At 40.1% G+C, this 17,342-nt stretch overlaps 1 protein-coding gene across 2 annotated transcripts in view; it reads left to right on the top strand.

The window, feature by feature from the left end:
* LOC129182179 (VPS10 domain-containing receptor SorCS3-like) overlaps nucleotides 1-17,342 on the top strand; it is a 220,399-nt gene that overhangs the window by 122,692 nt on the left and 80,365 nt on the right. For both annotated transcript variants that reach the window (XM_054777958.1, XM_054777957.1), the window contains exon 3: nucleotides 9,490-9,589. In XM_054777958.1, coding sequence (XP_054633933.1) covers nucleotides 9,490-9,589 — 100 coding nt within the window. The remainder of the gene's footprint in view (nucleotides 1-9,489; nucleotides 9,590-17,342) is intronic.

Below are 17,342 nucleotides of genomic sequence, written 5' to 3'. Positions count from 1 at the left end.
CTGGGCTCTCCCTTAGAGATAAGGTCAGAAGCACTCGGAGTAGAACCACTGCATTGAGAGGAGCCAGATGAGGTGGCTCGGGCATCTGGTAAGAATGGTTCTCGGACACCTCCCCGGGGAGGTGTTTAGGGCATGTCCGACTCCCACGGCTCCCGAACCGCGGGTTGCCGACCCCTGCACTATACAAACATTTGCTGCCTTCAAGTGATACGACATGTGCACCAGCGTGACGTTGGCCCCCCACCCCACGCAAAACTCTGGTCAAATAGTCCCATGCATTTGGACTGCGTTTGTGCTGTTTTGTGCAATTAAAATGACCGTTTGTGCTGTCATGCTTTTTGAGTTGTTAAATATTTAAGTGTCGGGCTGTTGCATAATCAGCCCCCCGAGATGCTGTCTCATGTGTGCCCCATGAGTCTGAGTTGAGCACGCAGCCTTCACAGGAATGACTAATGACATCTACCAGTTTGATTTGAACACAGCACGCTCCATTCATGTCAGCCACCTATACAAGTGCAGCTAACGTAGGGGAGGAGGTAGTGAGAGCCACCCAGCTGACTGGAGCCACATTTACTGCTACATCAGAGAAGGAGATATTAGCCATTGCCAAAAAAAAAAAAAAAAAAAACACCAAATGAGTCAGAGTCAAAGAAAACGTAGTAGCATTTGGAGGTACTTTTCTGGTTCTGGTTACTGCCCCCTAAAGCTTTTCTCCTGAGTCACATGTCAGAACCCCACACAATACTTGTGGTAATGCAACGTAGCCTACACACTTTATTCTTATTTCTCTTTTTTTCTGTATTGTTACAATTTTCTAGTGAGGAAAATGTTTACAGTTAAGTGATGTCCGGTATTGGCGTAAAAATGAGATCGCATTTCGGTATCAGTTTTTCTGCCAATAATGATATCGGCGCGAGTGATGACGTGCTCCAAATCGCAACAAGCTTGCAAGCTCGGGATGTCCACGGCGCGGAATTATTCCATAATTTGGCCTTTGGATTGTAAATTTGCAATTTGCAATGAAAATGGTGGTTGTGTGAGGGGGGAGTAAGCTGTCTTCCTGTAATGCTTCTGATCAAATATGTTTCCTTCATGCTCCACTCATGTATGACGTGCTCAATGAGCTCACTTTGTAATTTTCTGATTGTATTAGTCCAGAGGTTCATACTTTGTTTTTGCACGGATGTTTGGTTTGGTTTGGTTTGATTTTATTTGAACATGCATGCAGGTTACAATGGAAAACATCTCATGAATCATTTCACAGTTCCATATGTCCAAAAGGAGTAGGAAGAAGCAAAGCTTATTTAATCCTACCCCCCATCCATTCCACATCTTGTGCAGTACATATTATTCACTTTTTCTATTCCATAAAATATGATTCCATATAAAACATCAGTGTAATAATAGATAGATAATAATACATATAAACAAGCATGACAGAACAATAAATATAATAGTCAATGAAATAATAAATAAATAGAAATGAAGGCAAGCATAATAAAGCAAGTTCAAGACTCTTCTGCCTTGTATTCAACAAACATCAACTGCTTGTATTGTTTTTGGAATTCTCTCATCTTGGTGCATTGTTTTAGTTCCTTGCTCAAGTCGTTACATTATTTAATTTCGCATACTGAAATGCCGTGTGTTTTCAGTGTTGTTCTTGCAAGTGTTTCTTGCAAGTTCTGGTGTGGATGAGGTGCCCCAGCGAACCCACCTAACACACATACAGTCCGCTCTCCCCCACAGAAGTATTTCTCGCCACCTTTTGTTGTATATTTTTTAAATGAAATTTCCAACTCATTTTTTCATCTATTATGATCCACAGAAATGTATTTTCATTCACTCTTGCAATGTCCACTCCATCTATTTGTATTTGGTCGTAAATATCCTTTATTTCCAAAGAGCATTATTTTAGCTTTACTTAAATTCAAGGATAATCTGTTTTTATCAAACCGTGTCTTTAATATAACAATTTCACCCTTGTGTGCTTTCCACAGAACAAAAGGCAGTGGTATCATCCGCAAATAATACCAACTTTCAGTCCTTTGTCACTTTACCAATGTCGTTGATATACAAATTGAACAGTTTTGGTCCCAATATTGACCCCTGGGGTACTCCACACGTGATATTTAAACTTGCAGATGTGTATTCTCCTATTTTAGGTAGATTTTAACCCAATTCAAACCTAATCCTCTCCTAATCTAAACTACTGCTTCTAACTACCATTAGGCTGCCTAAGTGCTCTCAGCGGACCCAATTCATTTGCAAATTTGTTCTATATTCATAACAGTGTCTGGAGTTATTGGGTTTATTGTTAAAGGATAAACACCCTAATTGTTCATAATGGACTCTTTGGATGTTGTTACCGAGCACAACACAACAAAGGATTATGAATATTGTATTCCAAACAAACAAATATTAAAACCAAACGGGAAACGTAATGACTCTAATTTGCTTTCAGGACATTGTTGTTTTTCAGGGTTTTCTTTCAATTAGAAGATTTTAATCTCGCTTATAAAATAAAAAAATAAAAAGAGAAAGCTTTTGTCATAAAATAGCGCTATTATTATTGTTTTATCTCAGAGAGTCTTTTCCTAGGACAGAGGCTGCAGCAATTGCAGCAAAAATCTCTCCAATGTATTCAAGCATCTCTACCGTTGACCTCTTAGTGCGATACTGAAAGGGTTTGGTTCACTGGCGCCGGGAATGTCTCCAAGCACATCAGTCAACGAGTGTTCAGAGTCCATCGTCTTGATTTTGCCTGAGGTTTGTTTCCTTGGGAACCTTTCTTCACTCTGTCTGTCTGTCTTGTTTTTGGAGACGCCTGTCTCTCTGGCTTTCTGGACAGACATTTGACTTGCTGCTGCATTGCTTCAACAGTCACATGAATGTGTTTGCCTTCTCTTGAAAGCTGATAAATATGGACTGAGCTTTATTTCTGTTCCATTTGTGTTGTATCTCTGTTTTTGAACGTGCATTTCAACAAAATGGTCAAAGGCTTTTCTTGTTTCCTTGGAACACTTTTTTTTGTGTCAAAACAAGTATACAGCAATCCCTCGCCACTTTGCGCTTCGAATTTTGCGACCTCACTCTCACGTTTTTTCCAAAATATATTATTTATTAAAAAAATAAATAAAATAAAATAAATACAGCCTATCATTAATCAAGAAATATGCTTATTTAAGCAAATTTTACAATGTTTTGCCTAAATCAAACATTTTTAAAATGTAAATGAACAAAAATATAAATTAGACATTCAGAAGGTACGTTCAAAGACGTTGTGATGATATACAGTATAGTATTCTACACTGGTCACTAGGTGTCAGTACATTGATGAGACAATAGCCACCATGGGAATTACTGTACAGAAACTGGAAGAAAAAGAACAAGGAACTCTTCCAATGCTAACGTGTGAGTCTGTATTATGTCTTATATGTCTTATTCGTTCTTATGTCTACTATACTGGGTAATAGGTGTGTAAAGATGACTTTAGGGGTGTTATTTCATGTCTAGAGGGCTCTAATAATGCTAATAACCGCATTTAGAAAGCCGTAAACAGGTTTTCCATGCTTTAACTACAAAAATATTCTATTTATAAATAGGGAATCTTACTTCGCGGAATTTCATTTACCACGGTTAGGTCTGCAACCAGTTAACAATTACTGTACTGGATTACTGTACTTACTCAAACAATTTAAATATGGTGAAGATATGTATTTAGTCATACATGTTCATATACCGAAGACATCTAAGTTATATATTTTTTTATTATTGTAATGTTTTGTAAGTCATGATTTTGACTGATTCTTGAAAAAGCTACCACATAAGGACATCATGTGTGTATCACTTGGGGGCAGTCACTCCAGAATGGCCAATAGAACATAAAGGAGCCTGCTTTTTCTCAGAAACAAAATTACACGAAAGAGACAATTTAAGGACGCTGGATGTATCGGTAATCTGATTTTTTTAGTACGGAGGCTTCGATTCGGTATCAATATCAGAAAGTGAAACATTTCAAGAGGTAATCATCTGCTCCTCACGTGTGATTCCCAAACTTTTCACAGTCACGTACCCCTTCAGACATCTGACTGGAAGTCATGTACCTCCTCCCCCTGCACACTTAAAAATCACAACAACACCATGAGACATTGCATTATTAAATATATAGTACGACAATAAATTAAAAAAAAATCAGGTGTCTGCACACACAGGCACTAATTTAAAACAGAGAGGGTTTTAGAGTTGTTTGGTGAATTTATTTTTAACAAGTGCTGACAAGCTGTGGTGAACTGATCTTTATGCTCTTTTGCTGTAGAACATGGAAATAATCAGTACAATGCAACTAATGGTACACATAAATGTAATAATTATCAATAATTTGGAAAACAAAGGCACATAACATACTGAAATCAATAAGGACATTAATTAAATATGAGGCTTATTACTGAGCCACAAGGACAAATGAGCACATATAGCATGAGGTTATGCACCAACAAAAATGCACAGCAGCACAGAGCTAGCATTATTAAAGCTCACCTCTGTGCATTTATGCACAGCATTAACATTGTTGAACATGGAAGAGGTGAAAGGAAGAATAGAAAATACACGTTGCTCTGTGCATCGTCAGAGAAAGTCATACACATAATTTAGGTGTCAATCAACATCACACATGGCGTGTTGAAGGACCACCGAACAAAGTGCCCGCGATGCCCGACGAAGACGCATTATTCGTGAAAGCATAAATTTACTTACATGTGCAAAATTGAGGGCTTTCTAACATAGTCAGTGCATCCAATCAACAAACAAATGACAAGCTCATACAGCTCAGGAAACACACTCATCACAGCAACACGTTAGAAGATCAGCGGAAAAATCTTCAAGATTAAACACTTTAAATACACAACGTCATCATCAAACATACTTATTTGTTCATCTAAATGACACAGAACAATGAACAACTTCATACTGTCACCTTTCTTCTGCACCTGCTGTGGCTGTTTACATGAGACGTTCGAGCGGATTACGTAAATCTCAGTGTTTGGCGCTAATGTAGTCAAGCTGTTTTGTATTCATTTTTATTCGCGTACCCCCTACGGCAGTCTGCGTACCCCACAAGGGTATTGATGATAGATAAACACATCCATTGTACACCTCACTCCAACAGGTCTTCCAGTCCTGCCAGGCAAACACTATAATACATCCTTAGTTGTCAGACAAAGAAAGCCGAAAGGAAAAGAAAAGGTCACTCGCTGGCCACACCAGACCAGCTTCTGTTTTGCAAACAGCAAATAGAAATGTCTCCCTGCAGACAAAGGTGTGAATGATCAGGGTCACCTAAGAGGCTGCCTGCCAGAATAAATGTTGCACGTCACCCATCTTAATTGCCAGTACAAGACAGTCTGAACTTTATTCTGTCAAGTCACAAGGTCTTTGTTCCTCTCCACCCTGCCTAGCTTTCTAAAATGTCTCTCACTTTTTACATTTCACTTGACGATAACAGGCGGTATTATAGACCATAACTGCTAATTGACTTTGTTTCAATATTTTGTTTGCTGTCCAATGAGGAAATTAAGCGTTCCACGTCAGCCCCTAATGTTCAAGTCAATCAATCTCCACACAGGACTGTTGATTGGTGTCTGAATGTAGTTTTACTGCAGATCGCTTCACAAATGCTTTCATCTTTGCTTCTAAAAGGAAAATGGCAATAATGTACAACTATTATATCATATAAACATAATCATATTAGCTTCCGGCGCCAACGCGAGTGGCAGCCCCCCCCAGCAGCTCCCTGTGTGTTTTGATCTTTTTTGTTCATTTTACTTTATACCTGTATGGTACTTTTTGTATTTTTTTCCTTACTTGTTTTTCTATCCTACTACTACACTCTCTGAGAGCATATCTGCTGTAAGATATTATTATTACCCCTTTAGATTTAAGTCCGTTAGCTCAGTGCATTGTCCGTCTAATAGCTTCCCATAGAAGGCCTTCTCGCCACATACTCAAAACATACTCAAAGATAACCCACGGAAAAGTACTGACAGGAGAAGATAGAAAGCAAACACGCTATCAGCATAGTTAGAACCATTTTGAGCCAGTCTCTCTCACACAAACTTAACTTTCACTTTCCAGACACACACGCTTAAGTTTCGCTCTCTCAAAGGGTGCGGCAACTGTTAAGTATACTCTGTGTACTTTCATTCTGGGCTCTTTTTGTCAAGCTCCCTCTTTGGTGTTAAGAGTCCAGCACTGTAAGGACTCCATGATGTGCTGGTGTAATGACACAACTGCATACTGTGTTACAACTGTGACATTTTACTGGCGTGCTTCATTTATTATGAAGGCTTGACTTTGCCGGCAGGATTTGGTATTCTGATTGCCAATGTTGCCGCAGTGTTGCTGGAACCAGAGAGGATTTTCTTTCTTCAGAGGGAGGGCGACTCCGGTTTCCTCCCACATTCCAAAAATATGCATGTTAGGTTAATTGGAGACTTTAAATTGTCCATAGGTATGAATGTGAGTGTGAAAGGTTGTTTGTCTACATATACCTTGTGATTGGATGGCGACCGGTCCTGGGTGTACCCCGCTTCTCTCCCAGAAGCCAGCTGGGATAGGCTCCAGCATACCCCCACGACCCTAGTGAGGATAAGCGGCATAGAAAATAGATGGATGGATGCATGGATGGAGGGAGGATGCCGAGAAAGAAGGGTAAAATGCAGCTTTTTCCCAGTAAAAATGGAAGGGTTGACAGATATGTCTAAGAACGAAGTCTTGCACTGGTGGCAAAGATGTGGCGATAGAAGCCTGCGGTACCTTCAGTGATCATGGAAACGTGAATTCACTTCCAAATAGGATGGATGGACTGGCTGCGCTGCGTCAGGAACTTCAGAGACTGCAGTTTATTTTGCTTTTCTTGAACGCAGCTAATGGCTCAGAACACAACAGCCCCCACTCACTCTCTTGCTCCCTCACTCCCCCCGACTGGCACTGAGGTGGACACCTCCCCTCCCAGTTGTCCTAGGCGGAGTGTCCGCTCAACTGCTGAAAGCGCACTGGAGCTGGGACAAACTCTACAACGCATCTTCAACCTGAATCTGAGACAGGGGAGGGTCCTTCGACTCTGGAAAACAAGCTGCATCGTACCGCTCCCAAAGAAACCACATCCTGGGAAACGGAATGACTTTAGGCCAGTCGCCCTGACATCACACTTGATGAAGACCGTGGAATGACTGCTGCTTCACCACCAAAGGCCACAGACTCTTGACCCTCCGCAGTTTGCATACCAGGAGAAGGTTGGAGCAGAGGATGCCATCATCTTCATGCTTCAATGATCACTCTCTCAGCTCAAGTAGATATCGTGAATGTGAACGTAATACTTGCATTTTATTTACCTTTTTGGGGGTTTATCTTTCTGGTTTAAAAAACAACACATCACAGTCATCTACCTTAACATTTCTTCCCCAGGTCTAATATGTGGTAGAAATGAGTTTCTTTGACTCATTATTACTGTGCTCTGTAGTTATAGTAACAACGGTGTCTCTCTGAGGCATTCTCGGGTGAATTTCAATGAGAAATATCTTGCAATTTCATCAAAATCTCATTTCCAAGTTCAAGAAGCTTGGTCTAAGTAAAAAAAAAAAAGAAAAGGCATCTTTACTTTCATCATAATACTTTCAAGTAGCTGTTACATCCCCTAAAAGAGTAACATTTGAACATTTGAGAGATCAGGACAGGCTTGTTTTCATGTGGGGTTGGGAGCATTCACTAGTGTTTTTGCTACTTGCCATAGTTTAGTTCAGATTTCTTATTTGGAGGGAATTAATTATTAAAAATGCTGGTCCCCAGGCACTTGTGAATGGTTACTTTCTTTTGGGAGCCTCATATGATTGTGAACCCTTCTGACACGGGGGGGAAATTAAGTCAAATTTTGTGTCGGTGGATTGTAACCAGAATGTAAGCAGAGCTTCAAAACGCAAAAAGAAGAAGTAGAAGAAAGAAAAGAAAAATAGAGAGCCAATTTATTGAAAAGTGTATTTAAATTCAAACAGGCTGTTCATCAGATGATCAAAAGTGTTCATCCGTAACCTTAACTTTAGCCAGTTCAAATCTGTGCTAAAATCTGACTTTAGAGTCATTATCTCTCAGACATTCACACTGTCCTGATGTCCTGATGGCAGAGCCTTTATGGGTTTTGATATGGCATGAATGTTGAACTGCACAAGCCAGGCCTCTTGCAACTCGTCATTGTTGCTAAGGTTGGTCACAAAGGGGCGGTTATTTTACATTTCTGAAAAGATCCTGACGGTTATGGAAAGTAGCAAAAAGTCAAGCAGAAGACTGAAAAAAAGTCATCTTCACCAAGACAAAGAATCCGACGAGCTTGAACATGAAGACACAGGCTGATCTTTGACGCAAAATAAGGCCGTTACTGATGCAAGCTGCAACCCAGTCACCGTAAGATGGCATCTGCAATGAAAGGGCTTGAAGATGGAGCTTCAGGGTTGTGTACTGGCATCAATTGGTAGCTGGCTATGTGGAGACGTGGCAGCAGGCATCACCCTTGGGGCATGGCGAGGCTCAGGTGGTAGAGTAGTTATATCCCAAATTGGAGAGTTGCTGGTTCGATCCTCAGTCCCCCCAAAGCCCGTGACCATGCTGAAGTAACCTTGAGAAAGATAGTGAACCACTTGTTGCTCCTGATGCTGTTCCATAAGCGCTTTGAGTCCCTTGAAGATAGAAAAGTGCTATACAGTATAAGCCAAAGCCCGCTTCTTGACGGAGGGTCTGTGCAGTGAAGGCTGGGTCTTTTAACAGGACAAACCTGCAACATCCTCCACATCCTGTATCGCCAGCTGCCAATCGATGCTACTGCACAAGCCGAAGGGGCTTTCATCTTTAACCCTGTGTTCGTCACATGGGCGTTCTAAACATGGTGTTTACACACCCCAACATGAAAATAGCTACAGGCATTTCATCTACAGTCACGTATTTTGATGTGTTGCGCTAGTCATGTAGAGTAACTGGACACCCACACAGTGTGAAACAGAAGGCAAAGCGATGTCTGCCTCCCACAACGACCGCGGCGCAACACACACGCAACACCCTCACCGAGATTTTAACTCATGGGGCCATGTTCTTAAAGTTTTGATCTGCTGATGAACAGCCTGTTAGTATTTAAATGCAGTTATTGATGAATTGTGACTCGATTTTTTGGTCTCTTGCTTCTGTTTCTTCATTTTGCATTTTCATGCTCTCTGTGCAATCTTGTCACAATCCACCGGCGCAAAATGTGCCGACATAATTTTCCTTCGATCTTAAGGTTTTGTTCAGGAGAGAATTAACAGATGATTCCCTTTGACTGTAGGTGCAGGAGACTGTTATATCGATTTGTTTCATTTCAGCAAAATAAGGATTTTTTTCTGCCATTTTTTAGAGTTACAAATGGTTCTTTGCTCTTACTGACTACAGTTTACCTTTTGTTTGTCTCTTTAGGTCTACTGACTACGGCTCTACGTATGAGAGAATGAATGACAAAGTTGGATCGAAGACTGTTCTGAGTTACCTTTATGTCTGTCCGACCAACAAGAGAAAGGTAAGATCCTGCTGCAAGGGTCCACTTTCTTGAAATGCTTTCATACGTAAGAAGGATAGACAAGAAAATACAGTGAATTATAATAAAACCGCAATCTGTCTGTTAGTTTTGTCCACCGAGTTAAATATTTTGATGTAACAAATGTTTAGGTGAAAGTAAATTCCGACTGTCTCAGTTTTATGTTAAAGTTGATATGACATAGTAATAAATATACTGTAGCCATGCATTTGAATACTTATATGAAAATGATTTGAAGCATGGTCAGCAACTGAACCTCTACTTTGGAAATACTATGGCTAGAGCAGAAACTCAGATTTTTGCTAAAGACCAAATCTGACAACGCTCCAGACTGCAGTCAGCCATACAAATAGTGACATGCAGTCTGGGGAGGCAGGCGAGGCACTGCCTCACCAGCCATGTTGGAGAAAAAGAATCAAAATAAAAAAATAACAAATACAGATAACATAAAATAAAGATAAATACTTTGTCCATTGGACTGTGTTGTAAATGCTTTTTCTGTATGAGTCGTTTTAACATCTCTGAAGTAAAAATCGCTGCATTTGCGCATTTCTGCCTACCGTCACACTGCACACGGAGTTAGACTGTGGTGCCCGCCAGTTTGTGTTTGTCAGCATGTCGCCAAAAATATAATGTTGCAGAAAAACCTATTATACACTGTGACTTTCTACAGCCTGTGCAGTGTCTTTAACGTAAGTGTCAGATCGTTATTGTTACTAATGGGACGATAAACTACTTAGAAATGTCATACGGGAGGCACTTGCAGTAACGCTGCATTCTTAAGTGGTCAGGCGTGAGTGACCCGGAAAATGTTTATTTGTCACTGCCATTCTTCCACAGCGGAAGAGCCAGCATTTTGTATTTTTTTTGGACAGCAGTAACACTAGCCAGCATAAAGTGCTGTTGTATGTTTTCCAGTTAATAAAAAAAAAAAAATGGGACTAAGACGTGTTTGAAAACAATTTGAAGACATTTTTTAAACCAAAGTGAATTAATCTCTTCTTTTTATTGTTATTATCTTAATGAACTATCTTAATTATTATCTTATTAATTATTATCCTAATTAACATCAAAAAACAACTCCAAAAGAGTCACTGCCTCACCAGCCATGAACCTCACCACACTTCACTGCATACAAACGATTTCCATTGTAGCGTTTTGCTCAAGGTTGGACCCCAGATGCTGCAGGACATGCAGACAGACTTCAAAAATAGAGTGTTTAATGAGTATAGTGCAAAAATACACAGCCAAAATACATAAATGAGGCCTAGCATGACGAAGGCATGAAGGCATGAAGGCATGAAGGCATGCGTGTTTTTGGAATGTGGGAGTACCCCAAACCCCTACACACAAACACACATGCACACACACGGGGAGAAAATGCAAACTCCAGATGCCCCAAGATTCAAACCCTCAATCTCCTGACTGCCAGGTCATCATGAAAAATAAGTTGCACAAATGACTCTAATTCCCAAATAGTCCTATTTTTGTGGAACCTCCTAAATTGTAGCTGAAAGTCTACACTTTGTGTGTGTAAGTGGACACTTCAATGAGTGTGTGTGTGTGTGTGTGTGTAAGCGCAGTTCAAAGAAAACAGACAAGCACTCTGTTCCATGTTGAGTATCCAGTACCTGTATGTTACAAAGGGTGGGCCATAACTGTCCATATATAAGAAAAATGGGGAGAGATCTGGGAATCTGATATGAAACATAAAAACAATATACATAATACATTTTCCTGTGTATGGAAAGTTATGGCCCACCCTATAGAATAAGCAGTTGGTGTAACGTATGTTTTGTACCTTCTTCATTTACTTTACACATAACTTTACATTATTTGTGGTAATACAATCATTTAACCGGCTCTTTTTCATGACCCGAGCCATAAGAACTGACTCCCCTCAGAATTCCCATCACAAGTATGAAAAATATATGAACCATAATAGCTGTTCAGCAAAACTAATTAGCTTTCTTCTAACATATACACTGATTGTGTACAAACGTTTGACCAACTGTGCAATCTAGTATGTATTTCAAGTAGGGATGCTTCGATCAGTCGGCCACCAATCATGATCATGATCTGCATATGCCGATATATGCCTTTCAAACCAATCACAAAAACATGCCTGCTGTGTCACGTCGTCTGTATAAACCTCAATGGCTGCAGTTTGACAGCTTGCCACAGGCCACGCCAATCAATGCCAGCGTGTTGATCACTCCGTCATCAAACCTATTGCCCTTCAACTTTTCTTGCATCTTTGTTTCCATGCTTTGCCAAGCTGTGTTTTGCCTAGCTAACTGGAGTTATCCGCCTAGCTTCTGGTCTTCATACTCCAAATGTCACGTTTTACCACAGTGTCAATTTGTTTTTAAAGCACACAAGCAATGCGGTTAGTTTGGAGCTTGTTTTTGTCACACGGGGAACTGACAAATGGGTATCGCGTTCATGGGGTACTTATTAACTTTTTCAAGTGTCACTGAACAATTTTGCTCTCTTGTTGTCATTATACTAATTATGTCTTGTCCGCAAACCGCTATTTGTGTGTGGTTGTTTAATGAACATAAACACATAGTGTGTCCAGCCTTATGATGGTGATATTATCACAGGGGTCTCCTGGCTCGCCAGCTGATTTTGAGTAACTCACCAAAGGGTCAACGAGTATTTGCTTCAACTCTGAGTTTTTTTTTTTTTTTTTACTATAACTGTTGAATTCAGACTTTATACCTTTTTATATAATGACAAATGACCACAAAATAGCATAAAGACGATGGCTACACTGTTTGAGTGGAGATGTGATTGGTAAATAAAGTAGTGCACAATTTACATGTTGCCAGTCAGAAATAAAACACCAATATTTGACAGCTGTAATAGTGATGGATGTTGGACACCCCTGCATCCTGGACACTCAATTTATTCTCTTTTAAGTTACGCAGGACAAATGTCTATGTAACAGAGATATTTGTTTGTATTATTTTATTCTGTTAGTTTTGTTATCTTGAATTAAAAAATTAACTATTGAACAATTATTTGCGTGTATTTGTATTACTCCAAAATATTATTCAAATTAAATTCAGGTTTGTGTCAAATAGTACAAAAATTGTTTCACACTAGGCAAAAAAAAAAAAAAAAGACATTCCGCAGAAAAGTTTATTTTTTAATAATTACCTATTTGCCAGTGGCCCTTGACAATAACACTAGGCCTCAGTGCCCGGACAATAACACTCACCATTAAAAAATTGAAAAATGTACAGTTAATCCATGTGATTATCGGTATCGGCCAATCTCACACATGGATGATTAGGATCTGAATCGGCAGGATAAAACCCTGATCGTAGCATCCCTAATTTCAACAAATCTGCCTTAAAAGATAAAAATAAAAATGTTCAGTTTTGACTGAGATGGGTATCAAGGGGCTGTCTTTAAAGAAAACTGGGCCAGGTGGGTATGTTTGAATTGGGCAAGTTCATTTTGTTACCTTTTATGTTGATACCACTTTTGAATAAATTCGGCATACTGGCTCGTGTTGATGGGCTCACCTTGCTCATTATTTATATTCCCACACAGGGGCTGCGGCATTTGGCTTTGCAAGCATTATTTTCCCTCCTAATTTCTGCTACCTTGCATTGCTCCTCACACGGCTACACTCTCATGCTGTGTGTATGCCAGCGGCCGCGCCGCCCACGCGGACGCAAAGCGACTGTTTGACTGACAACAGGTCTCACTCGGTTAGCAGTTGTTCTTTTAAGCGTGTAGGTGCTGAACCAATTCACAGAGTGAACTCTCTTCTGGCTTGTTTGGAGGCGAGAGACGAGGAAAACAGACTTGCATGCACATGGCGATATATGGAGGCTGGCAAAATGAATTCATTTGGATTTAATGTGTGATTGATTAATTAATTATCTTTCTGAATGAGAAATCTCGTTTTAATTTCTCGACACCCCCACTGGTGACCAATTTACAATACTACAATCACAATTTCAATCATCTTCTGAATGGCTTATATTTGTATTTTAGTCCATTTAGCCATTTTTATGCTTGAATATGCTTAATTTCGGCATCAAGTATGTAATTTCCTTAAATATGCATATTTATTTACTAATATTAGGCCGTATTCAACCATGAAATAGCATGATTTATTCATTTGTATATGTTTGGAAAACCCGTGATAGCGTGAAGCGGTGAAATTTGACCCGCGATGTGCTGAGAGACAACTGTAGTGTTAGAGTTTTGTTATTTACGACTGTGAACGTTACATGAGTACTGCATCATACTATCATACTATGGTTTTAAATGATACAGTAAATTGCCTGGGCGGCACGTTAGTGTCTTTTTCAGGCCTCGTGCTCATTTGCATGGGCTTGGTTAAATGGTTGGCAGATGAGATTCATTAAAAAATGAAGACACGTACACTGAAAATGAAATTGAGGAAGCAAGACAATGAAAACAGGGTAGCTCAACATGGGTGATTAAGTGTAGATCCATGGTTAATGAGCATACTGTATGTGTATTGTATTGACAAGTCTCTGCAACCTTCAGACACGCACTAAACCCAGTTGATCTGCTGCGATGTGATTCATCTGCTCGAGAGTGTTTCTTCCTTCTCTGAGCCATACCTCCACGATTTGAAAATGCAAGGCCCCTGTCGCTGTTTCCTTATTTATCAACATGATGCCATTTGCAACTTGATTTGGCTCCATGGTCAGAGATGGTGAGGTGAGAAACTACTGAATTCAAGAAATAACTCACGGCAAAACACAAAGGTGGTGTCCAACGTGCCCTTTAAGCTGCGCGCCTGCGCAATCGCGCACTGCTCTCGCATTCTCAGTGCACGGCAAATCCAAGCAGCACACTAAATACAGTCCAACCGGAACTATAAATGAAATAAACACATAATATTCTGTACCATTTTGCAATGTAAGTCCATGAGTGACAGGGAACAACAAGCGGTAACAACACAATGACCAACACTGTCCAGCCAATGATCAGATCTTCTTTGTGCGTATTTACTTCCGCAGCCAATCAACTGATTAACAGCGCATTACGTAGTACACGCTGCTGTTTTGCAGGTTAGCGTATAGCTACTGGTGCCACGGAGTTAAGAGAGCTAAATGCTGCTTGCTAACCCACATTACGGCGAAACGAACAGGCAGTGCAACATCTCCTCACCGAGCCAGAGTAAAAAAAATAAAGACTTTTCTTTGAAGGTGGACTGGCTGTCGGTGTTTGTGCAAACGGACGAACAAGAGTTGAAACTGGGGGAGATTTTTTTTATTTTCAAATGAGAAAGGCTGCTTTATCAAACATGTTGCAAAGTGAGTTTTCGGAGTGAACAGTGTGGACTGAATGTGCGGCGTAACTGTGCGTGTTTTTCTGCCGTGCTTTTATTTTGATCGCCGGACGTACCAGAGGCAGGAAGTGTCATGTGTTGCTGACAAGACCGAAAGGTTGGCTGAGAGTTTATTTATTTATTTATTTATTTTTAGGCAAAGTAAACATGTCCAACAAATATGGCATTAATTTCAAGTAAATTTTCAGAATAAACTGACACAACAGGCTGCTTTAAAACAGAAAGTGAAAGTCAAATAAGGAAATTAAAGTATGCCTAATTAACAATATAAATGGCAAAATGAGAAAAGAAATGAAGAATTAAATGATAAATTAGGGGTTTTCTACAAGATTCAGACGGCTAATTGTAGGAGACCATGGTGTGTTTTGTCTGGGGTTGAGAATACAGAAAGCTACATTGTGGAATGCTCCTTGATGTCTGCTGGCAAGCATCCATCCATCCATCCATCCATCTTCTGCGCCGCTTATCCTCACTAGGGTCGCGGGTATGCGGGAGCCTATCCCAGCTGACTTCGGGCGAGAGGCGGGGTACACCCTGGACTGGTCATGCTTGCAACCAGTCATATACGAAATAAGACAGAATGGAAGCTATCAGGTTTCTCAGGTTTTGGACAGGTGCGATACCACAGTTTGCACATTTGATGGCGCTCACAGAGGTCCAAGAAATGCTCAGGTCATTTTAGTGTATGCCAAGATACTTGGAAGATTAGGGGGAACATTGGTGGTGTCTCTGGCAACAACCTTAAATCACGCATACCTTTTATTCATCATTTATACGTATTTTGAATTGTTTTCTGCATGTAAAATTATAATTGTACAAGTATAAAAACATGTTTTGTGTTAACATTTCTGCAACCAATTGGGCTTGACATTATTATTTATGGTTTGTGTCCGTTTTGGTTGGACTCGGACCTTCTATAGGGGATAAATGACGACCAACCAACGTTCCAGTGTACTTCATAATGTGTCCACTCGAAGACATTCATCTAAATTATCGGGGTGGGGGTATTTTAGTGGAATGTCTTTAAAGGGGCAAACATTCTGTCAGTGATAAATGCACTGCTATTTTTCTAGCTCACATTTAATTGATGGGAGAAAACACAGTCGTATTGGCCACAAGTGAAATCACTTGATGGTAATTCCACCACACAGTCCATTGAGAGGAGTGATGGCAGCAGTTCAGATGGATAAACAACTTTTTGCTAATGACCAAACACTAATGTTTTCAGACAGCAGGAGTTTGAAAACCGCTCTTCAGTTACCTGACCCAATAAATTGCTCCATGCAAGGTGTATCTTATGTTATAAATTATTCAAAATAAATGTCTCATGTCGTACAAATTGATGTAATATTGTAACTTGTCAAATTTGCAACAATAAAGCGCATACATGGAGTTATGTATGTGTATATGTACGTTTCGAAAAGACCGCACGACTCTCTTGTGGCGGTGTTTATAGTTGAACACATTGAGGCCTGCCCTGCCTGGCTGTTCATTTAGCTCCGTTGACAGTGATGGAGCGATCATCAGATCACATGTTCGCTTCACTTTACAGTAATTTATCAGAGGACCGTGGAGCAATGGAGTGAGAAAATGAAATATATTCTAAAAGTCTGAAGGAGTTACAGGTTAACGCCGCAGTGACGGTCAAAGCACAGCTGAGCTGGAGACTGTTTGTAGTTACTGCTATCATTCAGGACAATACGTGGCATGGCATCTGATGGGGAAAAATGGTTTGGGCCATAATTTGGCAGGCATTTGAGAGGCTGCAGAGAACTTTCATGTGGATATTTTTGGAATGTGTTGCCGGTGCGGACAGGAATATTTTGACTTCTTCAACAGTTGCTCTGTTGAGGCTTGCACAAGAACCTCTTATAAAAATAAACACAAATAAATAGTACTATCCTTCAGGTTTACAGAGCATGATGTTTGATAGCATGATCGCATGCCAGTACTGCCGAGTAATTCCTTGTTTATTGTTGTTAATTGGTTCCAGACCCGATCGTGATAAGTGGATTGGATTCAATATTATAAATGAACTATTTTTCTCGTTTGAGCATAGAAAACCAACCTTCTAAATACGGGTTTTAACATTATTAGAGCCCTCTAGACATGAAATAACACCCCTATAGTCACTTTTACACTCCTATTACCTAATATAGGAGACATAAAAAGAGAGAATAAGCCATTTGAGACATAAATGAGATGTGTGTTGCTGTAAATTCGGTCCTCGGGCAAGGAAGCAACATTGTGGGTTCATAGTTGAGTTTTTGTTTGGCATTGGTTACGGCTGACAAAGTAGCCCGTGTTAGCGATTGTTGCTTGTTGTGAGATCATGCAGACCTGCAATAAAAGCCTGTTGTTCCCACGATCAAGTCTGGTGCTTGTGTG

Source organism: Dunckerocampus dactyliophorus, chromosome 6, assembly GCF_027744805.1.
Source record: "Dunckerocampus dactyliophorus isolate RoL2022-P2 chromosome 6, RoL_Ddac_1.1, whole genome shotgun sequence".
Taxonomy (NCBI): Eukaryota; Metazoa; Chordata; class Actinopteri; order Syngnathiformes; family Syngnathidae; genus Dunckerocampus; species Dunckerocampus dactyliophorus.
The sequence above is the reverse complement of the archived record's forward strand: the minus strand, read 5'-3'. Positions and strand labels throughout refer to the sequence as shown.